At 43.4% G+C, this 24728-nt stretch overlaps 1 protein-coding gene across 1 annotated transcript; it reads right to left on the bottom strand.

Annotated features, from left to right (window-relative positions):
• Positions 1 to 11724: 11724 nt before the first annotated feature.
• Positions 11725 to 18479, bottom strand: LOC135324213 (proteinase-activated receptor 2-like). Its single transcript, XM_064499979.1, has 2 exons — positions 18227 to 18479; positions 11725 to 13644 (listed from the first exon to the last, which is right to left on the bottom strand). The coding sequence occupies exons 1-2, from the start codon at positions 18306 to 18308 to the stop codon at positions 12539 to 12541; spliced, it is 1188 nt and encodes a 395-aa protein (XP_064356049.1). The 5' UTR covers positions 18309 to 18479; the 3' UTR covers positions 11725 to 12538.
• Between the last annotated feature and the right edge of the window lie 6249 nt (positions 18480 to 24728).

Raw genomic sequence — 24728 nt, 5'->3', positions numbered from 1 at the left:
TATATCCCGACAATTTCTTTCTCATCTCCTGTCCCCCATGGTGAGTGATATTCCACCTTTGATCAGTGGGTCTTCTCTTTACTTCCAATAGCCACATTAAAACTGTTTAAATTCTTTCTCAGCCGCAGAATGTTACAAAAGTTGCATTCAGACACTGATTCTTCTGAGGTTTCTACACTTGTTATCAGCAAGATTTTGAGAACAGTTACATTGTACCTTCTAAGAGGCATATTTTTCAGGGAAAAGAAATTCATCTACAATTAAAACTATATGAGTTTCTGTTATTTGCTTTTCAGACCTATAAAAAGCTATAAAAGGAGAATGTCAATGACTGATATTATATGAAACATTTTCCAATTTAAGCTTTTAATTTCTTTGCAAATATTTTTCTACTTTGTGCAGTGATTTTTAGAGTGAAATCAGGTTTTTCAAACTGACCTTTTTGAACTAACTCTTTTGCCAGAGCTTAGAAGGTTCTTTAAAGGTTCATCATCCCTCTGGTATTTCAAGAGAAGTTAGGACAATTGAAACATTGAAAAAAATGCCAAGTCTGGTATTAAATGAGATTTCAGATGTGCTTTTGACTATACAAAGCACTGCCACCCCTGGACTAGAAAGGGTGATGATGATACCGCCATCCTTCCTTGCTCCCTTTTTCCAAAGAACTCTTTGTATTAGGAAATTTCTTGTTTTTAATCTTCACTTTGGTTCAACAGAACATTACCTAATTCTGCTTCACACAAGGTTTATCTGCAGATCCAAATTGCCAGCAGATTCCTGGGGGAAAGTAAGTGCTACCACCTTCTTTTTCTTTGTGCCTAATTGGGTGTTTAATTTAAATATGTTCGTTTTAGCACAGAAAAACAAGTATCTCTGTTCTCTGATGGAAAGAAGTATTACACACTACTTGGGTCTCCTTGGACTCATACTTTGGCACAAGTATGGCATAAAATAGTATCTTAGGAGCTGTGACAGCTGCATTAGCTGCACTGTTCTGTAAGTCAGGTACCTTTGTAAATTCTGCTGACATGGTCCATCTTCCAAAGGTCATTGAAACAGCAAGTAGGACAGGCACTGATAATGCTTGTTCTAAGGGGCATCTAAGTAAAATTACATCACTCACTGAGTAAATGAACAATAACTTTCTAACAGCCAAGATTACAGCTGTTACTGACCCATGGAAAGCTCTTAAATAATGATATTACAAGCATCTAAATTTTTTTGTTTGTGCTCCCCATTCTTCATTCTGGAATTTACTATCAAGAGAAATTTGCGGTAAAATGAAAGGCAGATGCTCTCACCATCTCCTTTAATAACACAGCATTTCAAAGAGCCCCACTGACTGGACGGGTCCACCACTCTCAACTACCCCGACTCGCCTGAGATGATGGGTCGTAGCTCCAAAGCTGCCTTCCAGCCTTAGTCCTGCCTTTGATACCAAACAGAAATGTTCTTGCAGCATCTTGCAAGAGTATTACAATTCTTCATGGAAGACTGGTCAAAAATGTACAAATGGGACTCTGCCCTCACTCAGAGGGTTGAAAAGATTCATTTCTTACATAAGAAATACATTTGTTTCTTACTTAAGTCTACTCTCAACTTGGGAAGCAGCCTGAGTTACCACCTTTCAGCAGCGCAGTTATTTGTAGCTACAATGGCCCTGGGTAAACAGGCACTCAGTTACAGCCAGACATCTACAGGTCAAGGGGCACTCTCCACAATGGCAAACCTCACACAGGGTGTGAAAATAATGAAAAAATCAACAATTGCTGAAAAAAATTCTGCATGTCATATTATTTCAGAGAGCTGGGGATGACAGGAGATAAACAACAATACCTCTTCTTGTTCAGATAGGACTGTGCTTGGAAGATTTCAATTTAACAAAGTTTTAGATCAGAAAAAAAGAGAGAGACTGGATGATATCATCAGAATATCCTGCTTCAGAAGGTACCTTATAGGAGACCTGTATCTGTCCCAGGCAATCTGCTTCCCTGATCTTAAGCTTAAGAAGGATATTTAATATCATCTGTTAAGTGCTGCTTCTCCTTCTTTAACATCAGATATTTTTGTGTGTTGTGAAATGGACCATTACAAAACTATCTGCACAGCACAAGAAAACCTGTGTTAAGTCCTTCCCATTTGTCCATTTGTTAAAGACAATGTGCAGTATCAGCTAGAAACAGAAGAGGGAGCTTTCAATCACAGTATCAGCTTTTTGCTGTTTTTAGGAAAACAAAACAAAATGTGATTCTCTATTTAAAATTTCATCCCCTCAAACTGCAGCTGAAGAACAGTGTTCTCTGTCAGACCCTGAACGTCACTAATTCTACTGAATTTGGACAGGCAGCTTGGCTGATACCTTACAGGCATCTCTGCCCTTTGTCTGAGAACTCACACTCCCACGTCATGCTTTGTGCCCTTTCTCCGCTGATATGGTACTAAGAGATTTCCCCATACTACAAGTTTTCCCAAGCTAGGAAGTTAATGTGCAAAAGTGAGGGTGCAAATTTACAGTGAATGTTCTATTGCACAGAAACACCCTGCACCGAGAGTCAAGGAGATACTTACACCTCTGACTCCTACTCAGCAGCCTCAGCTCCTTGTGTAAGTGAATGGAGGGGTAGATGCTCTGGGAGGAAGGAGGGAGGCCGTTAGGTCAGATGTGCTGAACTGCCCTTCCTACCCATATAGGATGTTTAAATACCGAAACAGAGATGTGCGACTCCCCTCCCAACTCCCAGCTAGCTGTGAGGAGCTTGCTCTGCTCTTAAAAGGGAATAAACTGCCCCACACAAAGGGACTCTGGGTGCATGCTAAGAGAACCTGTGAATTAGCTAGCATATGATACCTGTATAGGTCAGTGCACAGTTAGGTATCCCCACTGTGTAGGCAAGCCCCCCCAAATGGCTCCCAGGCCACATTGCCCTGTGGAGCCCCTGTTCCTCCCTAGCAGGTCTGACGGGTCTGGTTTCAGCACCTTTGGGGATCCTGTGACCAACAGTGTGTCTACGGTAATTATTTGTCCTTAATTTGTTTAAATGTAAAACCTCATAAGAAAGAAAAAGAGATCGTGAAACAACAGGGCTGCTGAAATCTCTTTTATCTAAAGCCCTACTATCTCGATTTGAAGTGTGGGCAGTGGACGCTGCGGCCTGTAGCAGCAGTGCCGGGCATCGCCATTTCCCTGCTTCTGGCCATAGTGCTCCATGCTGTACCATGTCCTAGAGCCAAGCCCTTCCCTATCAGCAAGCCAGACCCCACCATTACATGGAGTTACCAAAGAAGGCGTTGTTACTGAAGGCTGTCATGGGCCAGGGCCTCCACACGCTGGCTCAGAAGAGCATCCTCCTCCTCATACGGGCATTGAGGGACTTCAGAGACTACTCCATGTGCTGCCTTGAGCAAACCAGGCATCTGCAAACAGCCTCTTGCTGCAGAAGCAGGGGAAAACTCTTCCTCCAAAACATCATGACCTACCGATAGGATACATGCCACGCCTCATATCCAGCACCATTCATGCTCCCTACCCAGTCTGACAAATGTGTTCACGTCCCCCTGGCAGAGCCAGAACAGACAGAGATGTCTGCAAAGACGACTGTCTATAATGAGATTCCTTCCTTGCAATGAGGACTGGAGTGAGGGTCTTGTTAGAGGTGAAAGTAGGGTCCCATATGCCAGCAACAGGAGAAAGTGGAGGATCTTAAGTGAAGAGAAAGTGGCCTACAGTACCATACCCTAGGAAGGTGAGGGGAAAGGAGTCTCACATCTTGTGGAAGTGCCCAGTGGAAGCTGGCAACTCATACCAAAAGTATATTTTCTGTTTGTCATAAGTAGGTCAGGCAGTGCTACCTTGCCTCACTGTGGTGGTGTAAAGGCCCTCCTCATAACAAGCCCCAAGGCCATCTGAAGTCGGGGATGAGGACTTGTGAAGGGAACTGTGGAATCATTCTCTCCCTCTCTTCTCTCTCGCCTCCTGCTTCTCCAGCACCTGCTTGGCTACTACCACAGATTTAATTTTGGAAAGCTCACCGTGGGTTGAATTTTATCTACACTGGAGCCAGCTCTACATCCTCCAATAGTAAAGCAGAGCAAAGCCATCTTTGCTCTTCAGAGACATCAGCCAGAACAGCACCCCGAGGACCACCTTAACAGTGATCATCTCAGAGAGTTCCTCTGTGCCATCAGTGACTGACCCTACTCATCAGACACCTACGCAGGTGGACACTCTGGGAGGTCAGTGAGGCTCCTCAGGCTCAGCAACTCACCCACTGGCCAGCAACAACTCAGACTTTTATTCAGGAGCGTCTTACCAGAACCACCATTTTCCTTCCCTTCCTGTTTCACAGTGAGTCTGCTAATGTAACTGTACATAGCCACATGGTGAGCTTCCAGCTAACCAATCCAATATACACAATACAGTACTCATAAATTATGACAGGGCAATTCCACAATTTCATTTTACGATCGTATTTTACCATCAAATCACTGTACACAGCAATAGCACCCTCTGCCCATCTCACAAATAGCATCACCACAATACATTGGCATTACCAGCTGCCCCTATTGTACTCCAGAAGGGAATACGGAGACATCAGTGATTTTGACTGTGAACCGTGTTGCTCAGTTCATTCACTCGCAGAAAAACAAACAGGTTTGCCTCACTGGGATTCAAAGATCAAATGTCAAGGGGTCATGGCATGTCAAACTTTAAGCATACACTAGTCCTGAGTCACTGCCTGCCAGACTCCAGAGAGCACTAGAGTGTCGTGTTCCCTTCCCAGCTGACACTGCTGATTGACTGATCTATTCCTTCTTGTGTCTTCGTCATATCCTGCCTGTCTTTTGGGAATGCATGACATAGGACACACTTTGGGACTCCTCCTTCTTCAGAAAACTCCCTCTACTCATTGCATCTTTTTTAGAAAAAGAATTATTTATGTTCTGTGAGCTATTTATTTCCCTCATTTCCTTTTATTCAGCAGGTCAACCTCTCCAAAGGCCCAGTGCAAATGGGCTCTACTTCCCCACATCCTGCAGTGGATTATGTGGCAGTGCAGTCCCCAGCACAGACATTCAGCAGGGGGAAAGCATGTGCCCTGCTGCTAAAACACAGCACCAGAAACACTATCCTGAATTCAAACACAACGCAGAGAATACACAAAGGCTGACAACATCCCTCATTGCAAAAACACATCCACACATCACTTCCTTCCTGTGTACACCCAGGCTCTGAGACTGACAAGCACTCTAATGGGGAGGAAAAAAATCAAATAAACCGTCCTATATGCTCAAACTTACATGTGCTGAACACTCAATTCCCAGCAGTTTGCTTCTTGAAGCTGAAGCACAAGGTTGAAGTGCAGTCACTGAAAGAAATGTAACTGTTAATTGCACTAGACATCCACCCAAGTGCCAGCTCAAACTTCATTCTCAGCCACAGCACTTGTCACCTGATGCATGCAAGGTTTGACAGTTAAGATCCTGCCAACCTTAAGAATTTTTACACATAGATTTTCAGAACTGCCATAAATGAGGGACAGCATCACTCTCTGTCCACTGTTTCCACAGAGTTGTCTGCTTTAACTGACATGTCATTGGGGCTGCCTTACATGGAAGCAACCAACTGACAGAGCTGAGGGTTGTTACCCTACCGAGTGATTTCTCTTACCTCCCAGATGCAGGCGGGTCACACATAGGCTCTTCTTCTCCTCCCACTCTTTGTTGTCTTGCCTCATTACACAGAAGCTCATTAATGCTTGTTACTGCATATTATTAACTTCTTCAGAACAAACAGAGGAATAAGGCTTAGTCTATGTGATGAGCGTGCTAGACCGTACAGGTAAAGCACTCCAAATGCTGATACAACTTTAGCAGCAGAACTGTGCTTCACAACCAGCATAATAATCCCATGGATACCAGGGGAGCAAGTTCTACTAGTAAAAGTGCAGTCTCTGGGTTACAGCTACATTAGGACTCTTGCTAGTATGGCTCTGGCAATCAGAGATCACACCTACTCTCTCCCTTGGGCTTTCTGAGGGCTGTGAGATTGTTGTGGCAAAGCACAACACCTAGGTCAGCTTTCAAGATAAGCTCACTCGAGTAGCACACAGCATTTAACGGTTAGCAGCATAGGGGACAGGGAAGCAGGGTACACAAGAGATGGAAGTGGAGACACCTGGCCCAGATGCACAGTCAAATTCTAATTATCTTTGCATTTGCATACATATCTTTGCAGCCATTACATTGAAGTGCAGACACTGGAGCTTGGCTCAGACAGAATTTACTAACTCAGTTACATCAAAGGTACTCCCAGCTAGTGCTAATAGGTGTTGGCAGCCTTGAGCTGACTCTGTTCTGGTGTCTCTGCACCACATGTCCCAGCACTAACAATTCCAGGTGCTTTATGAACTCCAACACAGCTATGAATCCAAGCTACCTCCATGCAAGCACAGCACTGGGCATGAACCAGATGTGCCTTCCCCCCTTTCCCTGGCCAACCAAGAACCAGGCAACCAGGGAAGCTGCTGCAGGCACACTTAAATGACTGTGAAGCTTATGTTATACAGGCTAGCACTGTATCAGCTAGTCCTGCAAGCAAATCAGCCCAGCATCTCTGCACTGCACTCAATGCACCCTTCACAATCACTAGTTATTTTTCCATTATCCAAAGTACCTCCATCCCCTTTGGCCTAGATAAAAGAGAATTGACTACATAGTCAGCTTGTTGTACTGGTCTTGCCAGCAAACAGCACCTGGAGAATGTTTATCTCCAAACCTACAGAAGGTTATCATCCATGAGACAAAATATACGTGCCGTATCCTCTTCTGGCTGTTTTTGAGTCAAAATGGCCGTGACTACTGTGCTTGCACTGAACTTGATGTTATTGCTGTATGTTAACTACATTCAGAGTGCATGTACCAGACCAAATACTTCCCCAATGAACCATGAGTCCCAAAGGCCTCTAAAGGTAGGTAGGCATTACACTACTCAATCCCCAGGACAGCTACACCTCTAGACACATGCTACATGTCTTCAATCATTAAATTGTTGTTAGTTAGACAAAATGAATACCAAAATTGATGGGCCTGGATTCATCAAGGAGTTCTAAGAGAACTCAGGGACAAAACAGTTGAATTACTAACAGAAGTGTGTTGCCTCTTGCCAACATTTCCAACACTGGGTGCCAGTGCTATAATCTATAATTTTAGAAAAGGTTCTGGGGGTCCAGGGAACTACAGTCCTGCAAGCCCAAAATCTGTATTTGGCAGATTAGCCTTTATTATAGAGTCTATAATAAAGGACAACATTAAGGAACTTCTGAATCTTCCTGGAAAGAGTCATCATTGTTCTTGTAAAGGGAAGTCTGACTTTGGATTTCCCAAAGGCTTTTAAAGAAATCTAAGAAGCCATGAAATAAGAGGGAAAGTCGTCTCATGGTTAAGTAACTGATTACAAGATGGGAAACAAAGGGCAGCAGAAAATGGTCTGTTTTCACAACATAGGGAGATCACCAGTGGAGTTCTGGACCTGTACTCCTCTGCATATTCATAAATGGTCTGAAAAGGGTTGAGCCGTGAGGTATGAAAAGTCTGCTGAGGACACAAAGCTATTCAAAATAATAAGGACTAAAGCAGACTGCAAAAAATTGCAGATGAACCTTGCAAGACTGACTGAGCAATAAACTGGCAGATGAAGCTCAATAAAGATAAGTGTAAAGTGAGGTGTGTGAAGGAAAAGCATCTTAGCTTGACACATAAAGCTATGAGTTGCAAAGTGACTGTAACCACTCAGGAGTGAGATGCTGAAGTTGTAAGTAGTTACATGAAAACATCAACTCAGTGCTAAATAGGAATAAAAAAAAAAAAAAAACAAAGCAAATGTTAGGGGCTATAAGGAAAACAACAGGGAACAAAACAGAAGCCATCATTGGGTCATCTATGGCTTGAATACTGCATACAGCTTGGTGACAGTGTACTGGAATGCAAAGGGCTCAGAGAAAGGCAACAGGATTATCCAGTGCTTCAAATGGGGTCTGTATCAGGAACGACTGAATAGGCTAGGACTCTTCAACTTGAAAAACAGCTGAGAGAGAGGATATAAAAGAAGCCTAAAAAAATCACAGGCGGTACAGACAAGGCAGTGAGGGATTTGTTCCATCCTCTTCCCATATAAGAACCAAGAGCAATAAATGAGGATCATGGATCCAGGTTCAAAGCCAAAAAACCAAAAACCAAAAAAAAAAACAGAAGAAAAGAGGAAGGGGGAGATATGATACATATTACTGTTGTTTCTATTCTTCTCTAGGTACTTGCCTGTAGCTACTTTTTTGTTGCTGCTGTGAATGTAGAGTTACAGCTTAACCCTCCTTTGCAGCAGCTCTTCTCACAGAGTGCAACATGTTACTTAGCTCCTCCAGCCTTTCTTTTTTTTCTTTTTTTTTTTTAATGAATTTCAGAGTACATTTCAGCAGTTCCACGATGTATCACTCCCATGGTGCAAAGTCACAGCCTTCCCTGCTGACATCTTAGGTGAATCTGGTATGTTGGCCAAGTGCCCCATGCAGCAGTTCTGCCTGTTTTTTTGACACATTCCTCGACACCTTGTCATCCTGCAGACCTCTAAAGCCATAGGCCAGCTGATAAACTCGGCTGCTGCTGGGCAGAGTCTTGCTCTGAGCCAGCAGAGCCGCTCCTCTGGTCTGAAAGGCTTGCTCTCGGCTGCTTCGGAGGATAGGCAGAGACCTTACAGCTCATACACTTAAACTTGCTCTGTAGTTTCACAGTGCAAGCCAGTGCTGATGGTGAGAGGTGCAGTCTTCCCCTCTGCTCGTCCAACAAACCAGACGAAAGCTGCTCCAAGTCAGAAGGAACCTTCTCCTCCCTCTCTGCTCCTGGTTTAACTTTAACCCAAAACTGTTCACTGATTCAATGCACCACAAGGCCACATAGGTTTGTGACAGTACAAGCAAATACTTCTCAAGCAATCGGGTGAGAGGAAAGACTAGACCACACCTTTCAGCTGCAGCACTTGCCTGAGCTGTTTGTGAAACTATGGCACTATGCACCTAAATTAAACTGATTTCCAGCACCCACTCACTTCCATGGATATTATACAGATCATTTTTGTAATATCTAAACCTTAAAATGGCCACAGATGGGGAGTGGGTTTTTTTGGGGGGTGGGGGGTTGGGGGTGTGGGGCATCTTTTAGTGCCTACATTCCAGATTAACACCCTCACTGATTAAGAATATATTTATTAATAGTTGAAGACAACCACCTTTATACCAATCAATCCTGCCTGAGAGTACAGTTCCAAAAGAAGAGTTAAGCAGCCACTTCCACCCTCCTGGGCTACATACTCTTGCCCCAGCTGCACAGACACACAATTGCCAATTCAAGGAGATGATTCAGATTTCTTTAATTTTAATTAATCATTTTCTTTAGTGCTAGTTTTCAGCTGAATCGGTTCCCTAACCTGCTTTACCACTCGGCTGCATAATAACCAGTGCTCAAGAAAGGAGGGGAAGAAAAGAAACACTATTGTGGCATGACAACCCTCTAATAATAACGAGTTAAGGCACTTCAACCATATGTACGTTTCATTGATCTTTGCAACCTTTTTACTCCATTCTGTACCACAGACACCCAGCCCAGCTTACCTACTCCATTAATGGGAGCAGAATTGACCCTTCATACTAAATTCAGGATGAGGATTTGCATTGCAGCTAGAAATGGTAAAACTCCTCATATCAAAAGCTAGCATTTACATGCCCACAATTTGTCTCCATTTCAAAGAGAGGTAAAAGAACAAAACAAACCTAGTAAGGGTTCCTATTCTTTATACAGAGATTAGTTTACTCTTCATTGTGCTTGGATTGCAGCAAAGTAAGACACACCTGCAGCACTGTTTAGAGGATACAGATTGCAAAAGCAGTTGGATACTTGATTAAATTCTCAGTACCCGTTCTTCTCCTCCTAACTGCACAAGAGTCTGATGCAGAGGAAGTTGCTTGCTCACATGCAGTAGAAAACAGATTCCTCACTCCCCCCCCAGATAAGACACAAAGCCACATAATGTCGCTAAAAAAGGAAGGAAAAGCAGAAAAGACAGTATTAGTCCACATTAAAAAAAGAAATGAGTAAAAATATGTTTTTAGCTCCCTGTGAGAACAGTCTGAAGGAATAAGCTTCACCTAGATGGTTGTGGGCTCCCTGAACAGTAATTACTCTAAAGTATGCCTCTTTTTAAAATTGTTGTATTAATTAAAGCTTTCCTCAAGAAGCTTTTAACTACACTCTAGTAATATCTAACTGTTATGCATGTCACTGGCAGACCTCCACTATTACTGCATATAAAAGACAAAAGATTCTTCTTTGCAACCTACTTTCTCAATCCACAAGCAAGGAAGGCTAGAAAGGAAAAGAGGTAAAGCAGACCAAGACTCCCCTTTGCATGAACTGCAGCAGAGTGATGCAATTGTTTGATAGTCCCCAACTCTGATTCCACCAGTGACAAGAAAGGAGAAAGAGAGACAGTATAGATACTTGCCTTATTTGGAGCACTTCTAATTACATAATGATAAGAAATGCATCTTATGATAGTGAAAACAGTAGAATCTGGAACTGAAACCACTAAATCGGGTTAGAGAAATTTTTAATAGTCTGGTGTGGAACAAAGCAAGTGAAGCTGCACAATGCACTGAGAAAGCTATGCTCTCACTGACGGGAAGTTAGAGAAGGAAACGTTTTAGATATATTGAAGTCAATATAAACTGCTATATAAGATGACAGATTCACCAAGTCCTCCATAAGACTGCTACATTAAGCATATCGTTTTTCAGCAATTTAACAGCCATCCACAAATCACAGGCGATATACCCTTGTGGTATTACGTAGGCACACATACACAGTTCGCAACCTTTACTGCATACAATCTGCAACCCTTGGACTCCCGGCAGGACACTGGTAGCATTCCATCGCACGGATGGGATGCCCTTCCGTGGTGTTACTCATTACTGAATCTACAGTGGGAAGCACATGGACTTGGCTCTTCAGCAAGGGAAAGGACATTCCCATATTCTGTTTATTGCACACACAGGATAAGGAAGCTCCCCTTCCTTACTCTCCGTATTTAAAATGGTGAATGTTTCCCATCTATATACCAGTTGTCTCAGACTACTCTTTGGACCAAAGACTTTTCTGTTTGGCTGTGTTTAAAAGGACCCACTTATAACTCAGGCTCAGATAGGTCACTGATACTAGTGCACTTGGTGAAACTTATCAGGAGTGCAAAATTTGAAAGAATGCATTTAAATCCTACCACCAAACCTATACCCATCAGCTTTTCAGATTAAAAATAAACATGATTTCACATTCCTGAGTGGTCACACATACTGTGGATGGGAGAGGAGGATTTAAGATACCTTGGAAATTCAACAGGTCTGAAATTCGGTATCTTGTTACTTCTCCACAGTTGCAGCTTGTTTCCTTTTAGCTCTCTGTTCCCCGTACTGACCTCTTTTTAGGAAAGTTTTGCTCTACTGAAATGCAGCATTAGATGATTTTACTCAACCCATTTACATGTTACAGCTACGGTTCTGTCAGAATTCTAATTCACTCTTACGAATAACACCTTTGTTCCCTGAAACAAGGTAATGCAAACTGGAACTACGCAGCATATTGAAAAGTGTTTGATAGCATAAAAGAAAACACCCCACTCAAACGTGTTATAAAAAAGTCTTATTTATATATCTTAAAAAATATAAGACATCATACAAAAATTAAGTAGCTATTCATCAGAACTTTGTTAAATAACTCCATTTAAGATCACGTACTGGCAAGTGTTAAGTAACAGTTTGACTACGTTTATAATCTCAGCTCACACATTTTATTTATCTCGGTGCTAGCCGATAATAAGTTCGGCTTGCCAGCTCAATAGGATAACCCTACCAGGCTTCTACCATGTTAGTTATACAACATGAAAACTTGGAAAACAATATAATATTAGAGTATACTATGGATAATAAACAGTCATGCTGCTGGACCTACAGTGAGATGGTGAAATAGATTCTCCTTTCCTTCTCCCTATGGTTTCAAATAACGTTCAGTGGAAGCAGGTACACAGAGCAAGGTCCTATATAAACAATCTGTTCAACTGCTTAATATATTACAGTTAAAGCCAAACAAAACAGAATTTCTCTGTTAATTAAATATACTAGTAAGAGTACACAACATTCTAGAGACGTTATGCATTTTAACAACTTTGATATTGAAGAAAGATGTCTTCAAACACAGCTCATTTTAAGGCCAGCAGCACTTTTGTAGAGCATCAGAAATGTCACGATTTTTTTTCAGTCTAGTAGGAAGGTCCACCTGCTGGTGATTTCCATACAGAGTAAGCAGTTACCAGTTCTGAAATTAAGACTTCACTGTGAATCAAAAGGCAAACCTGTTTCTTTCTTCAGACTCTCTTTCACAAAATAACTTTGTCACTTACATCCTCTAAGCAGTACTAATAAAGGTTCATTTCTCTCCCAACTCAGTAGGTTGATTTAGTTGTCCCATTTGAGTTTGAAGAATAAGAATTGGATTTCTTGGGATATCTACCTGATGAGAGAGAGACTTGCATCCTCCGTGTTGTTCGCACACTTCGGCAAAGAAGAGCATTTTTAAGGTTGTCTCTGAAGTCTTTTGAAATATAGTAATAGATGAATGGATCAATACAGCTGTTCAGAGTAGAAAGACACAGTGCAGTTATGTACGACACATACAAATAACTCTGGCCATGGGTTTTCAGCAGTAAATAGTGCACAACAAGCAGCACATTGCTGGGTGTAAAACAGATGAGATACATGGCTAGGACAGTAATAATAAGCTTGATTGCTCTTTTTCGTTTCTTTCCAGTGTTTATGTCTGAAATGGAAGCATTCAGAGTCTTTATCATTAGTATGTAAGCAACAGCAGTGAGGAGAGCTGGGAATAAGAAGAGTCCAATTGCAAGGGAGAGGAAGTAATTGAACAGGTCATGAGCCAAAACATTTGCAGGCAACACATCATAGCAGGTGGTGATGTTAAGATGTGAAATGTAAGTAGTCTGATTAACAAGATACAATGGAATGGTGCCCAACGAAATCAGTATCCAGATAGCAAGGGAGATGCCCAATGCAATTTCAGATTTCTTTCTTGAATGCACTAGGGGGTTCACTATGACCCAATACCGCTGCACACTGAGACATGTCATAAAAAGAATGGAGCAGTACATATTTCCATAGAAAAATGCAACAAGTACTTTGCAAAGACCTTCACCAAATAGCCAATTATTGCCATTTACATGGTATGCAATCTTCAGGGGGAACCAGACAACAAAGAGAAGGTCTGCCAATGCCAGGTTAGCCATATAAATCACAGCAGGATGTTTTTTCTTTGTTCTGAAAAAAAAGACCCAGAGAGCCATGGCATTGCTTGGCAAGCCAACGACAAAGACAATGATATAGACTATGGGAAGAAAAACTGTAGTCAGCTTTCCTGTAAGGGCTTTTGCTGCAAAGTCATCCACTTCATATGACTCTCCGGAGGCATTACTTGTATTTGGAACTATGTGGCCAATGAAACTTCTTCCTTTTGATTTGCTGGTTCCATTTCTCTCTATAAAGAAATAAAATAAAAATACTGAAGTTATTGAAGTAGAGACTATTTTTTCTTTGCTGTTTTTTTCCCAACTAGACAGTATAATCTATTCCAAAGAATTAAAGACAATTTTTCTTCCCTTCATTTTAGTTTATTACCCAAAGACAGCTATATCCCTAGTCAAGGATTACATCAGCAACCAAAATGCTTTTCTGCCTCACATGACTGATATAAAAATACCACATTAAAATGGTGTCAGGTGCTCCTTCCATCAGGACAGTTACAACAGAAACTGTTCCAAGTACCCCACGGCACCACTGTCCTTTCACATATCAGACCCAGATTATCCAAGTGCTGGGATTCGTAAAACTTTGCAGCAGGCTTACAATACAAGTACAGTTAGAAGTGTCCTCGGTTCAGACAGGGCCTTAAAACCAGTTATGCATAAAGAAAGCATACTGTCCTCAATCAGACTAGCTTGAACTGAAACTGCCAGAATGCAATGCAGAAGGCTTATAAACAAGTGACCTTCAAGGAAAGAAAGATGCATGCTACACTGTACTTGAATTTAAATGTGAACAAACTAACTTTGTGCATGAAGGTGCAACAGGGCTGATCATCTGGGATCTCCTTTCAGTTCAGACGAAATGGTTGGGTAATCTCTGCAGTTTCGGTTCAAATCACTAAACTGATACAGCTGACAGCTGTGATTGCTTTGTACATCCGAAAGCTCTCACTTCGTTTTGCTCTGTCTCTTTGAATGCCACAGGAACCTATAAAAGCACATCAGCAAGCCAGCAGTTCCCGAATGTCCGTCTTGTACAACAGGCTTCAGATGACTCAGTCCAGAAACCCCCCTGTGACATCTTCCATGCCCAACAGCCCTCTTGCGAAAACAAGTTTAATTGCACAAAAGGATACTTTCCATGAACTTGCTCTGCCCCATAAATCATACACCTGCCAAGCAAAACCGCACGAAACCTGACCGTCTGCGGGAAAACCTAATCTCAGTCTCTGTCAAGATTTGTGGATGATTTTAGCCATAAAAAACAGGAATATAGAGTCTTCTTGAGCAAGTAGGTTTGTGTACAACAAGGCATGAACAGAACTGAAAGATGTCTCCTTTGCTTTTCAAAACAAAAAATGCTTAACCTTTACATTTTAAAGTGCAAGAAAAGAATCCTCACAAAGGAAATATGTAAAGAATCCACGAGTATGCATGTTTCCAGTATAGCTTCTAAAAAAGAAGAAAAAAACTCACAACTTTAGATAGGTGTTACTTTAGAGTTATTACTAAGCAGTATAATGTACAGTATTAAAGTCCTGTCTAGACTGCTAGATCTCCTATAGAGGTATAAAAATACAGCCATTCTTTAGAGTTATAAGTGTTCTGAATTAACGCTAGCTCCATTTAACACAGGTCTGAAGTTCCAGGCACAGGAAAGCTTCACTGGGAAACGGAGGTAAGGTATTGCCAGTACAATTACACAACAAATCTTTGTAGTAGACTACATGAAGTCTATGCTGAGGACGTCTAAATTGTACAAACAAAACAAGAGTCCTAACAAAAATAAGCCTGAATGCTAAAGAGTCCTTTTGGCCTGTATGAGGTGTACTTACGACAAGGCAGAATTATACCAGCCCTGCTCTCAGATCTTCAAGTGACACGATTATGTCAGCTATATCGTTAAAAGATTACAAATCTTACTTCTGTATTCCAGGAATACCAGGTTTCTAACTCAAGCTGCAAATAGTAAAAGCCATAAAACCAGCTTGAATAACATTGCTTATATAAACGTCAGATGTAAAAGACAAGTAGCTAAGCAATGCATCCTTCCTTATGCTTACAGTTTTGCTGAGAAAGGTTCCAGAGTTACTTGAAAGCATACCCTTTAGCGTAAGCTGGTAGCTCTTCTCAGAGTACAGTAGCAAAATGCAGTGTACAGTGCTATGTCAAGTAGATGTCCATCAATAACTGGTTAGTTTTATCAAGTTCCAGTCATACTATTCATATTCCCAGTTTCAAACACTGAAATTTTTGTGGAAAACTGGCACAGCAAATACTACCACTTTGTTCTTATTAATGTTTTGTGAGCAGATGTAAAGCAGCGCTTTGAAAGAGATGTTCATAGGCTAGGTTGAAAAAGTAAACAAACATGATCAAAGAAAACCTAAAGTGTCACCAAGAAAGCCTAAAGTGTCAGGGTGACACAAAAGAACAAGAACTCCATGAAATAACATTGATTAGCGCACACACAACTTGCGACTTAGTTTTGCCAAGAGTGATAGAATAGAGGCAAAGATTTGTTTTGTTCTTTTTCTGAATGTGTAGTCAAACCAAGTAGGCATTCTTGACTTCAGACATCAAGGTTTGGTTTTATGCTGATTTTAGGTAGGAAATGTTTCGTTTTCATCCTCAAAACTTCTGATTGCAGATACTTGGCAGATTTTGTTAGCTCATGCGGCATGCATACTGGGAGGCAACCGTCTCCAGTATCCAGTTTCTCTTTGCAGTTCGCACTCTCGGAGAGAGCAACCAATCCTTTGTTAGGTATGTGCATTTTCTATGTCCTCTTCTTACTCCTTCTCTTCTTTCAGTTTTCCATAACAATTGAGAAGAGTTCTCCTCCAAGCATGGTTTCACCCTGACTGACTCACATACAGAGAATGCAGCTGACTTGCTAATCTGCCCACGGGAAAAGCTTCCTTAGCATCAAGGGGACAGACATACTCTCCTCCCAAGAGGAAAACCTATTTCAACACATTTGCCATTTGTTCAGAAGATATGACCTACTGCATACCAGACTAAAGCTTATGCCTTCCCTGCAGATACAAGAGTGACAAAAGCATAAAGCATCCAAATGAACTAGTTCAGGTCGAAGCAGCAATACTCACTATACCCAGGACTAAGGTTAAGATAACCCTGGTTCTTGGACCTGCAGCACAGATTCACCATAACTCCATAACAGCATTAGCCTGCTGAAAACGGTCACAGTCAGGTCCCCCGACTTCTCGTGCATCACTCTTCCAGCTCACCCCACTTCCCACCACCAGAGCACCAAGCACCCAGCTAGGGCATTTTTAGGCAGACTACTTGCCCCCCAAAGCCGATTCTAAATTGCCACTCCTTTCCCCACAGTCCTGCACCTGACATCAAGAGTCATTCATGATCTCGTTAGCATCAGAAACTTCACTCTGAACAATAAGATTTGCAGCAAGCAGCCTGTTGGTTTGTACCTCCTTAAGATTTTAAGGTGAGTACCACTTTTTTACTAAAACCTACAACGGCTCTAGACAGCACAAACATGACGGTTCTCAAAAAGATAGTGAAAAGACAAAAGGCCTTTCCTGACTTGCACAATTGCACTGGTTTAATATTAGGCATTTTAAGCAAATTTAATTAAAGATGTTTAACAAGATGCTAGATGGTCTTTTTTTTGTTTGTTTCAAGTCCGTTTATTATCAATTTAGCTTTAAATCACTGAACCAAAATGTATCATACAATAAACCAAAATAAGAACATCTACTATTGGCATGCAGTTGCCCACAGATGATGACCATATATTGAAAATCTGGTGTCTATCTGTTAAAAAATATAGGATCTACCATAAGTTTGGCTCCATTATTTACACAGCCTTTATACACACGTTTATCATGTAAATAAGCACTAACGTACAGGAGGAACGAATACAGGAGAGCACAGTGCAAAGAGCATGTGTGCAGACAGCAATACTATAAAAGGTAGTGAAACATGACCCTTAAGGCAGTGAAATGTGAATAGTTGTCTCTTTTTAAAATCATTTATGTTCATTATGCAGTTATATAAACTAGCAAAGATAAGCATTAGGCTTGAGAGGACATCCTAGTTTTTCAGAGTTGGAAATAATTTCGAAGACTCGGTCTTTAAGGGCTCTTACATATCCTAGGCAATTTGATAGCTGAGAATGAAACCACCTCCTCAAAGCGATGCTGGTGGAGCAGGTTACCTGTGCCACGGCCGGCTAATTGCGAGGCCCGCACCGCACCGGGGCCCCGCAGCCCCCCGCAGCTCACACCGACTCGGAGGCGCGCACGGCCGCCTCCCCGCCGAGCCGGCCGCCGCCCCGCGGGGGCACCGACACCGCCCGGCGGGACACGTCCCGGCGGCGCGAGAGCAAGCGGCCAAAGGTTTCGCAGAACGCGCAGGAAAAGTTAATGCCGAGCTCTCCAGTGCCACTTGCGCACGGCGTGTTGTGGCTTGTTTCTTCCCTCCAGTTTGGCACCGGAGGGCAGCTTTTCGCTCCGACCACGCCACGATGCCGAAGGGCCGCCGGGACCCCGCACGCCCGCCGCCCCCGGCTGCTCGCTCCGGCCGCACCGCGTCTGTCACCCAGCGCCGCGCTGCCGAGCGGAGCGGAGCGCGCAGCCTTGCGCCGCGCTCCCCACGGCAGGGCTTCGCCGGCAGCGCGGGCAGCCAAGCCGGCCCTCGAGCAGCCCTCGGCCGCCCCCGCCGAGCCGTGGAACCCCGCCGGGCTCCCCCAGCCCGGCCCTGCCCCGCCGGCCGGCGCCGAGCGGCTCCCGCTCCCACCCCCGCGGCGGCCCGGCCGGCCTTGGCTCTCACCTGCGGGCGTGGCGGCTCCCAGCAGCGCGCACAGCAGCAGCAGCAGCAGCAGCAGCAGGCACAGCCCGCGGCGCCCGGCCATGCTCCCGCCGTCCCCGCCGCGCTGCGCCTCTGCCGCACGCCCGGCCAGTTTCGCCTGATACCTGAGCAAGGAGTGGGCGGAGGGCGCGGCCTCCGGTACCGGCCCGGCGCCAGGCGGGGCCGGCCCTGGCCACGTCCCCCGCCGCTGAGGGGGCTGGGGGCGCTGCGGGGCGCGCCTAATATGGCGGGGGGAGCCCCGCCACAGGGAGTCCGCGGCCGCCGTGAAATGGCGGGGGGGGGTCGCGAAGTGGTGGGGGCACCGGCTGAGGGGGCACCGGCCTGGGGCCTGCGCGGGCCGCGCCGGGCCCGGAGGCGCCCCGCGCCCGCTGGGGCTGAGCGGTGCTCGGTTTGCCGTCGCAGATGGCCCCTGCGGCAGGCAGCGAGCCCAAACACCCTGCTGGGAGCCGGGCCGGGAGGGAGGGAGGCAGCCGGCGCCTCCCGGGTGCCCCGCGAAAGCGGCCTCGCCCCGCAGCGCTGGGGCTGCCCCGGCCCGGCGGGGATCCCCCGGCCCGGCGGCGGCTTTTGATTTTATTATTATTATTTTTTTGGCCCGAGTGCCCCACGTCCCCCGCAGTCTTCTGCAGAGGCGGAAGCCAGGTCACAGTTTTGCACCACAGTCCTCCAGTTCATCTGTTGCGTGGAAAAAATACACTGTGAAGTAATGGGTCATATTTACGATGTGACAGTGTTTGCAGTATGACCTCTTACTGTGAGTAATGTCTGCGATTTAGAGATGAAAAAAAATATTAAAAAATCACCTTCATTGTATTCCATTAATGCTGTCCATTATCTTGACTCTTAAGAAAAACCCTAAGTGTGCACATAAATACAAATTTTATCAGATCAGCATTAAGTAAAGCCAACAAAGGTGTTGTTTGAATGGTCATATAGTTGGAGGCTGTTGGAGTTTATACAAAATTTCTATGTGAATTTAGCAGACTAGTTCTCGGCTACACAAACTAAAGGGCTGGAGGGATGTTTCATCAGACAGACATGTTCCTGCTGGCTCAAAGTGCTACCTTGTGTTTGCCTAGTATTTTTACTATTCTTCAGGATGTTGTCCTATGTAAGACAGGCAGGAAAATGTTCAGTGGTTGGTTAACCCTGAATGCATTTGTGGTACTGTGTTGGTGACACAACTCAAGAAATGGGCATTTTCAATTGTCAGCCTCTCTCAAGCTCAGTGTACACCAACTTCCTTGTATCCTTTAATTTTTGCAAATACTGATTCTAGGAATAATAAAATTCAGCACAATCCAATACCAGCAGTGCATTCAATTTGCACACATGAATAGGAATTTTAGAAAGGTTTTTAGGTTTGTAAAATCAAGCACACAAGTTATCAAATTCCACATTCAACCCTGGTTCACACCTCTAGACATGTATATGGTCTGCAGTTCATGCAAAAAGCAAAAAAACAAAAAAAAAAACAAAAAAAAAACAAGCAAATTTATTGCTAACTGAACACTGGGTATTTTGGGTAGTGACCCAGGCAGGGGGACTTGGAGGCAGAGGGACCACCACTCACTCAACTGTGGACATGCACTCGCCCTGCCTCCCTGCCCAACACCAGCGAGGCGCTCCGCGGTCCCTGCCGCCTCCATCCCTGCCTCTTCCTTTTCCTCGTGTTCGCTTGCAGCGCTGTTCTGTTTGCTTTACCATCACCAGCCACTCCACGCACACTCGATCTCTTGCTCCTAATCTCCTTGTCCCGTGAGGCTGAGTCTTCCCATCTGGCTCTTTATCTAATCTCCAGTTCAGACAGACGTGTACATATGTGCTGGCTACTGGTTTCTGCAGTGTTTTCCTCTCAGATCTTCAATCCTAAAAAGTATTCAGTCTTCCTGCCACCTGGTCCTACCCTAACCAGTGCTCTCCCCACCATCTGCCACAGCCCAGTCCCAGTTTTCACTGCTTATTTTCTCCTGTTTTATTGCATCCAGTCTGGCTTTTTGTCCTCTTTGCATTCAAAGCAGGCAGCTCCTTCCCTGTTTTGCCTGGATCCAGCAAGGGTGGGAGGGGGGGGGGAAACATAAAGGAAAGGGACCCTTTGCTGCCACTAAATGAAATCTGCCCTGGCCTGCCTCAAAACAGGTCCAGCTGCAGCTGGAGAGGTCCTGCAGCTGGGTGCAGGAGCTGGCAGCACTGCAGACCTATCTTCACACAATGCAGCCTTGAACTTAGCCTCCAGTAACTATGGAAACTTTGGAAACTATGAGTTAACAGAGGCTTATAACTTGGCTAGATTTTCGTAAGGATATCAGAAACACATAATTAACATAAAGATCATCTCCCTTCAGAATTTCCTATGCAATTAAAAAGCAATTAAAATAGGATCTTGCAAGAGAGAGAGGGTTAGGCAGCTTTAATACCAGACAGTTTTATCAGCCTGCCTTGTAACAAAATAGTGGTCTTTAGCACTCATAAGCAGTAACTCCTGGTGCTCCATGTGAGCCTTGCTAACAACCATAAAAAGGCTGCCAGCTAGTTAATGTGTATCAGTTTTTCTGAACAGCTATTTTTGTTCTGCTTATTTACTTTTAGCTAGAAGTTAGTGTTCCAAGCTGACATCTTCAGCAGGCATAATTTTTGTCAGGAAGGTTCCCCTTTTGGAGTCTGCACTTTAGTACTGCCTCATGACTTTAAAACATTTGATAGAAACTAGACGTGGTCTTATCCCATTCAAATCACTGGGACTTCCTACAGGGCAGCATCAAGCCTTTATTATTCGTAGTTATCTGTGTCGAAGAGAACTCCTTTGTCAAGCCTCTTCACAGTTCTAGCGTGCCATTTTATCAGTTTGGAAAGAAAACTGAAGAATTCCTAAATAAGCATTGACTGTTAGGTTCTAATTCACAATTGTTTATAATTGAAAAACAGTTACAACAAATATAACTGCCACAAGAGCAATAAGTGGGTGACTATAGATGTTTATTAAACCTCAGTCCTCCATTACAAACTGGTAGTTTCCTACTTTTTCTGCTATACTGAGGATTACTGCTTTAATAAGTCTGGAAGAATTAGCTTGCCACTTTCTGTGGCGTGCAGGGAGAGCTGAACATGCATGTACTGTTTGTACTGTAGCAGTATTGATGATTAGAGCATACCCCAAACTGACAGAAAGATAAGTGAGCAGTGGCTTGTAATTCCCTCCTGTAGCAGTGGTTGGCTGGGATGTGTTATCGGGAAAGTCTTGTGCACCTTCGGGCAAAGGTCATAATTGAATATATGCTCTCCCTTGCACTTTGAGTAGCTTGTGGGTGTGGTGGTATTAACACAGTACAGTTTGGGAGCTGCAAGGGGACCTTGTTATGCAGGGCTCAGGAGGCATATCCCTTAGGTCTTTATTGTTTTTTAACAGCATAATGAGGGTGAATAATCATTAAGCTATGTGGCTTTGTCAAACATGCTTGGTACACCTTTATTAACTGAGAAGTGGATGTGGTTTCATTGCAGAGTGCCTGTCAGTACTAGAACAGTTGCTTGTGCTTAAATAAATGGGTGGGAGCATTTTCAATATAAAGAGCTTGCCTTGCGTGCTTTGTGTCACCCTGTGGATTTCTGAATTCGGATGGCAAATGTGTTTTCTGTGTGTGGCTTATTGTAACCCTGTAACATGTCTGCTGGGGAAGAAGGTAAAAGAATGGCTCTTTGTGCCATGTGCCTTGCACAAATGTGTGTGTGGTTTTTAAGCTTACCCTGTGCAAGAAGACCTTGTTTTTGGAAGGGAGAGGAAATAAAAATCTTCTGACCTTAAAAATCAACCGTTCTTGTCATGATGGCACAAGTACTTAAATACCCTTCAAACCGTGCAGTTAGTGCAAAGGGTTCAAGGAGGGAGGAGGAAGTTTGGTCTGATAAAGCAACAAGAATTAGTTAAAAACGTATTTAGTTTCTGATTCCAAACAAGCCTGTGTGTCATCCCTTGTTGCTTTAGCTTATCCTCAGGCACCACCTGGCATCTGGGAAACAAGGAGGGTACCAGGGATCTGGTACCCTGGGTACCCGCTCCTCATAGCCCCAAGTTCCCTCTGCATTTCCCCATCCCATTCTGCAGCCCCCTGAATTACAACAAGGCTTTGCTTTCTCTGTGCAAAACCAGCCTCTGGACATAATAAGCCTTTTCATTAACTCATTTTAATGCAGTGAAGTCCCCTATCTTTCCTCCTTGTCCGTCTCATTTATAAAAACCTCTGTGTCATCTTAAGTGGTCCCTCTCTTTTTTTCAGAGCATTTCTGGCTATTCTTGCCAGCCTTGCTCTCAGACCTGTTAGGTGCTAAGTGACGGTTGTCACTAACGTCCTTGACATGCTGCGTGCCTGCAGCAAGGTTCCTACGAAACAAGAAAAAAGATGGGCAGACGCTTTATATTGTGCTTCTTCCTTGATAGCAAAGATCCATTTTATTTCACTCTCCCTATCTAGGAAGTCACTCCCATTCCCTGTCTTACCTCATCTCCCCCAGGTGTCTTGTAGTCTTTGGAAATACTGGCCATGATGAAAGTGTGTTTTATGAGCATGTCGTGTTGGTGTGCTATTGTGTTGTTGCTGCTGTGGGTGCCGGTGTGGGAGAGCATATTAATTAGTGGCATTTTGGGGTCACTGTGTTGGAGGAAGGAGTAGGTAGTGTGGGTTGATAAGGTGGCCATTTAGTGGTTATTGCATGGCATCCTGTGTTCATTCCTGATGTCTGGCCTTTAAAGCTTCCCATATTTTCACCTTTCCCAGAAAGCAAGGAGATCCAGGACTTGGGCTGGAGGCGGGACAAAGAGAAGTGGCAAAGGTCTAGAACAAAATGTTAGGTATGCCTGGTGCCTGGGGGTGCAAACGCAGAGGGACCAAACCTGACTTCACACTGACATGAAAGCAGAGCTGTGGCTTCTGCTCACCGTGACCTTGCAGAAAGAGCAGACATGCAAATGAAACACAACTGCTCCAACTACGCAGAATGCAAAGCACTGCTGTTCCACTTGAGTTGATGGTTGCTTAATGTGTTACATCTGTGTGCAGATGTGCCTAGAAATACATGAAAGCAGCATGTAAAGGTGCCAAAATCAAACAGATGAAAATTATGAATTTGGGCTTCCTGCAGAGTTTTAATTCAACCTGCTTCTGCATATGCCTTATGAAACAGGTTCAGTGATAACATTATAGCTTTTTTTTTTCCATGGTGCACAGCATGGAGTGTGCTGATGAATGAGCACCTCTACTTACAAGTAAGTTATCTCAAGATACTAACATTTAGGTAATATCGACTTATTACTATGCTACTGTTTTAAGTCAGGGAAGTATTATCCTCTTCGTATAGACAGTAACTCAAAGAAAGGGATATTGAGATTGCTGGCAACTCATTGGTGCAACCACTAGTTTAGGCTGAGTCTGCATCTGCCAGGTGTACATAACACCATTCTTTTACCTGTGCTGAGTAAATGAAACAATGGATCATTATTAAGCTCAGGAAAAAAATATGTAATAGCTCAACAAAAAGAAACGTTGTTATTGTATTGGCATGTTTGGCAGGGTGGGAGTTACTGTAGTCCTTTGTAATAGCCAGCTAGTCTCCTGAGCAAATCAGCTGAAAGCAGACAACCATAAATTTGAGCTTACATCAACACCTGGAATTTAAAATAAGGTCAGCATTATGACAATGAGAGCAAGAACATTATAATTGTATTCTTGGACATAGAAACTGTTTGCAGCAGAAATATATTGGGGAGGGTTGTGGTAGAAAATTGCTAAAGACAAAGTGTTAATTATGATGAACTGGATGAGGATTTTCTGCTTCTTTCTCTTTCAGAATCCTGTTGGTCCGTCTCACATAGGAAGTTTATTCATGGCTTACCACAAAGATAACTAATTTTGTAGTGATACTATGGTACTACCCAAACACCTGATTAGCGGTAGGATCTCCATCATATAACTATTAAAAGTGATGCTGGCCCATAATATTTCTTGGATCATTTCTACTGTCTGTATTTCTTTTAGCAGTATACTGAGACCAGTTCCAAGGGGCAATTTAACTTAAATTTTACAGCAAAAACCTTTCTGATACCAGGAAAAGGTTGCAATGGCTGATGAGTTTTGTGAAGTGTTGAAACTAGCAGTGAAAATGGGTAAACAGATTTACCTCCTGGAAATTAATTGAAGGAATCTCAGGATACATTGACCAAACAGAGGAGAGATTTCTTTCTTTCTTTTTTTTTTTTTTTTCCTTCTTCCATTTCAGCTGAGCTAGAAGTACTGGTTTATAAAACTCTGTTTTGAAAGGGGCTGAAAGATATTTTCAGCATGGGTCTATGCCAAGTCTTGTATAATGTTTCTACACCTGCACTGAAAGGAATATGGAAGGGTGGAGTGTATAACATAACAATTCCGGTTAAAATAAACTGAATCATTACAATGAATTACAAACTCAATGAGTC

This window comes from Dromaius novaehollandiae, chromosome W (assembly GCF_036370855.1).
Source record: "Dromaius novaehollandiae isolate bDroNov1 chromosome W, bDroNov1.hap1, whole genome shotgun sequence".
Lineage (NCBI taxonomy): Eukaryota > Metazoa > Chordata > Aves > Casuariiformes > Dromaiidae > Dromaius > Dromaius novaehollandiae.
The sequence above is the reverse complement of the archived record's forward strand: the minus strand, read 5'-3'. Positions and strand labels throughout refer to the sequence as shown.

Bases quoted from the DNA above. Each gene is read 5' to 3' on its own strand.
- LOC135324213 (XM_064499979.1), bottom strand. From the start codon at position 18,308: ATGGCCGGGCGCCGCGGGCTGTGCCTGCTGCTGCTGCTGCTGCTGCTG. The intron at 13,645-18,226 runs GTGAGAGCCAAG...ATTTCTTTATAG, and splicing joins GGGAGCCGCCACGCCCGCAG to AGAGAAATGGAACCAGCAAA.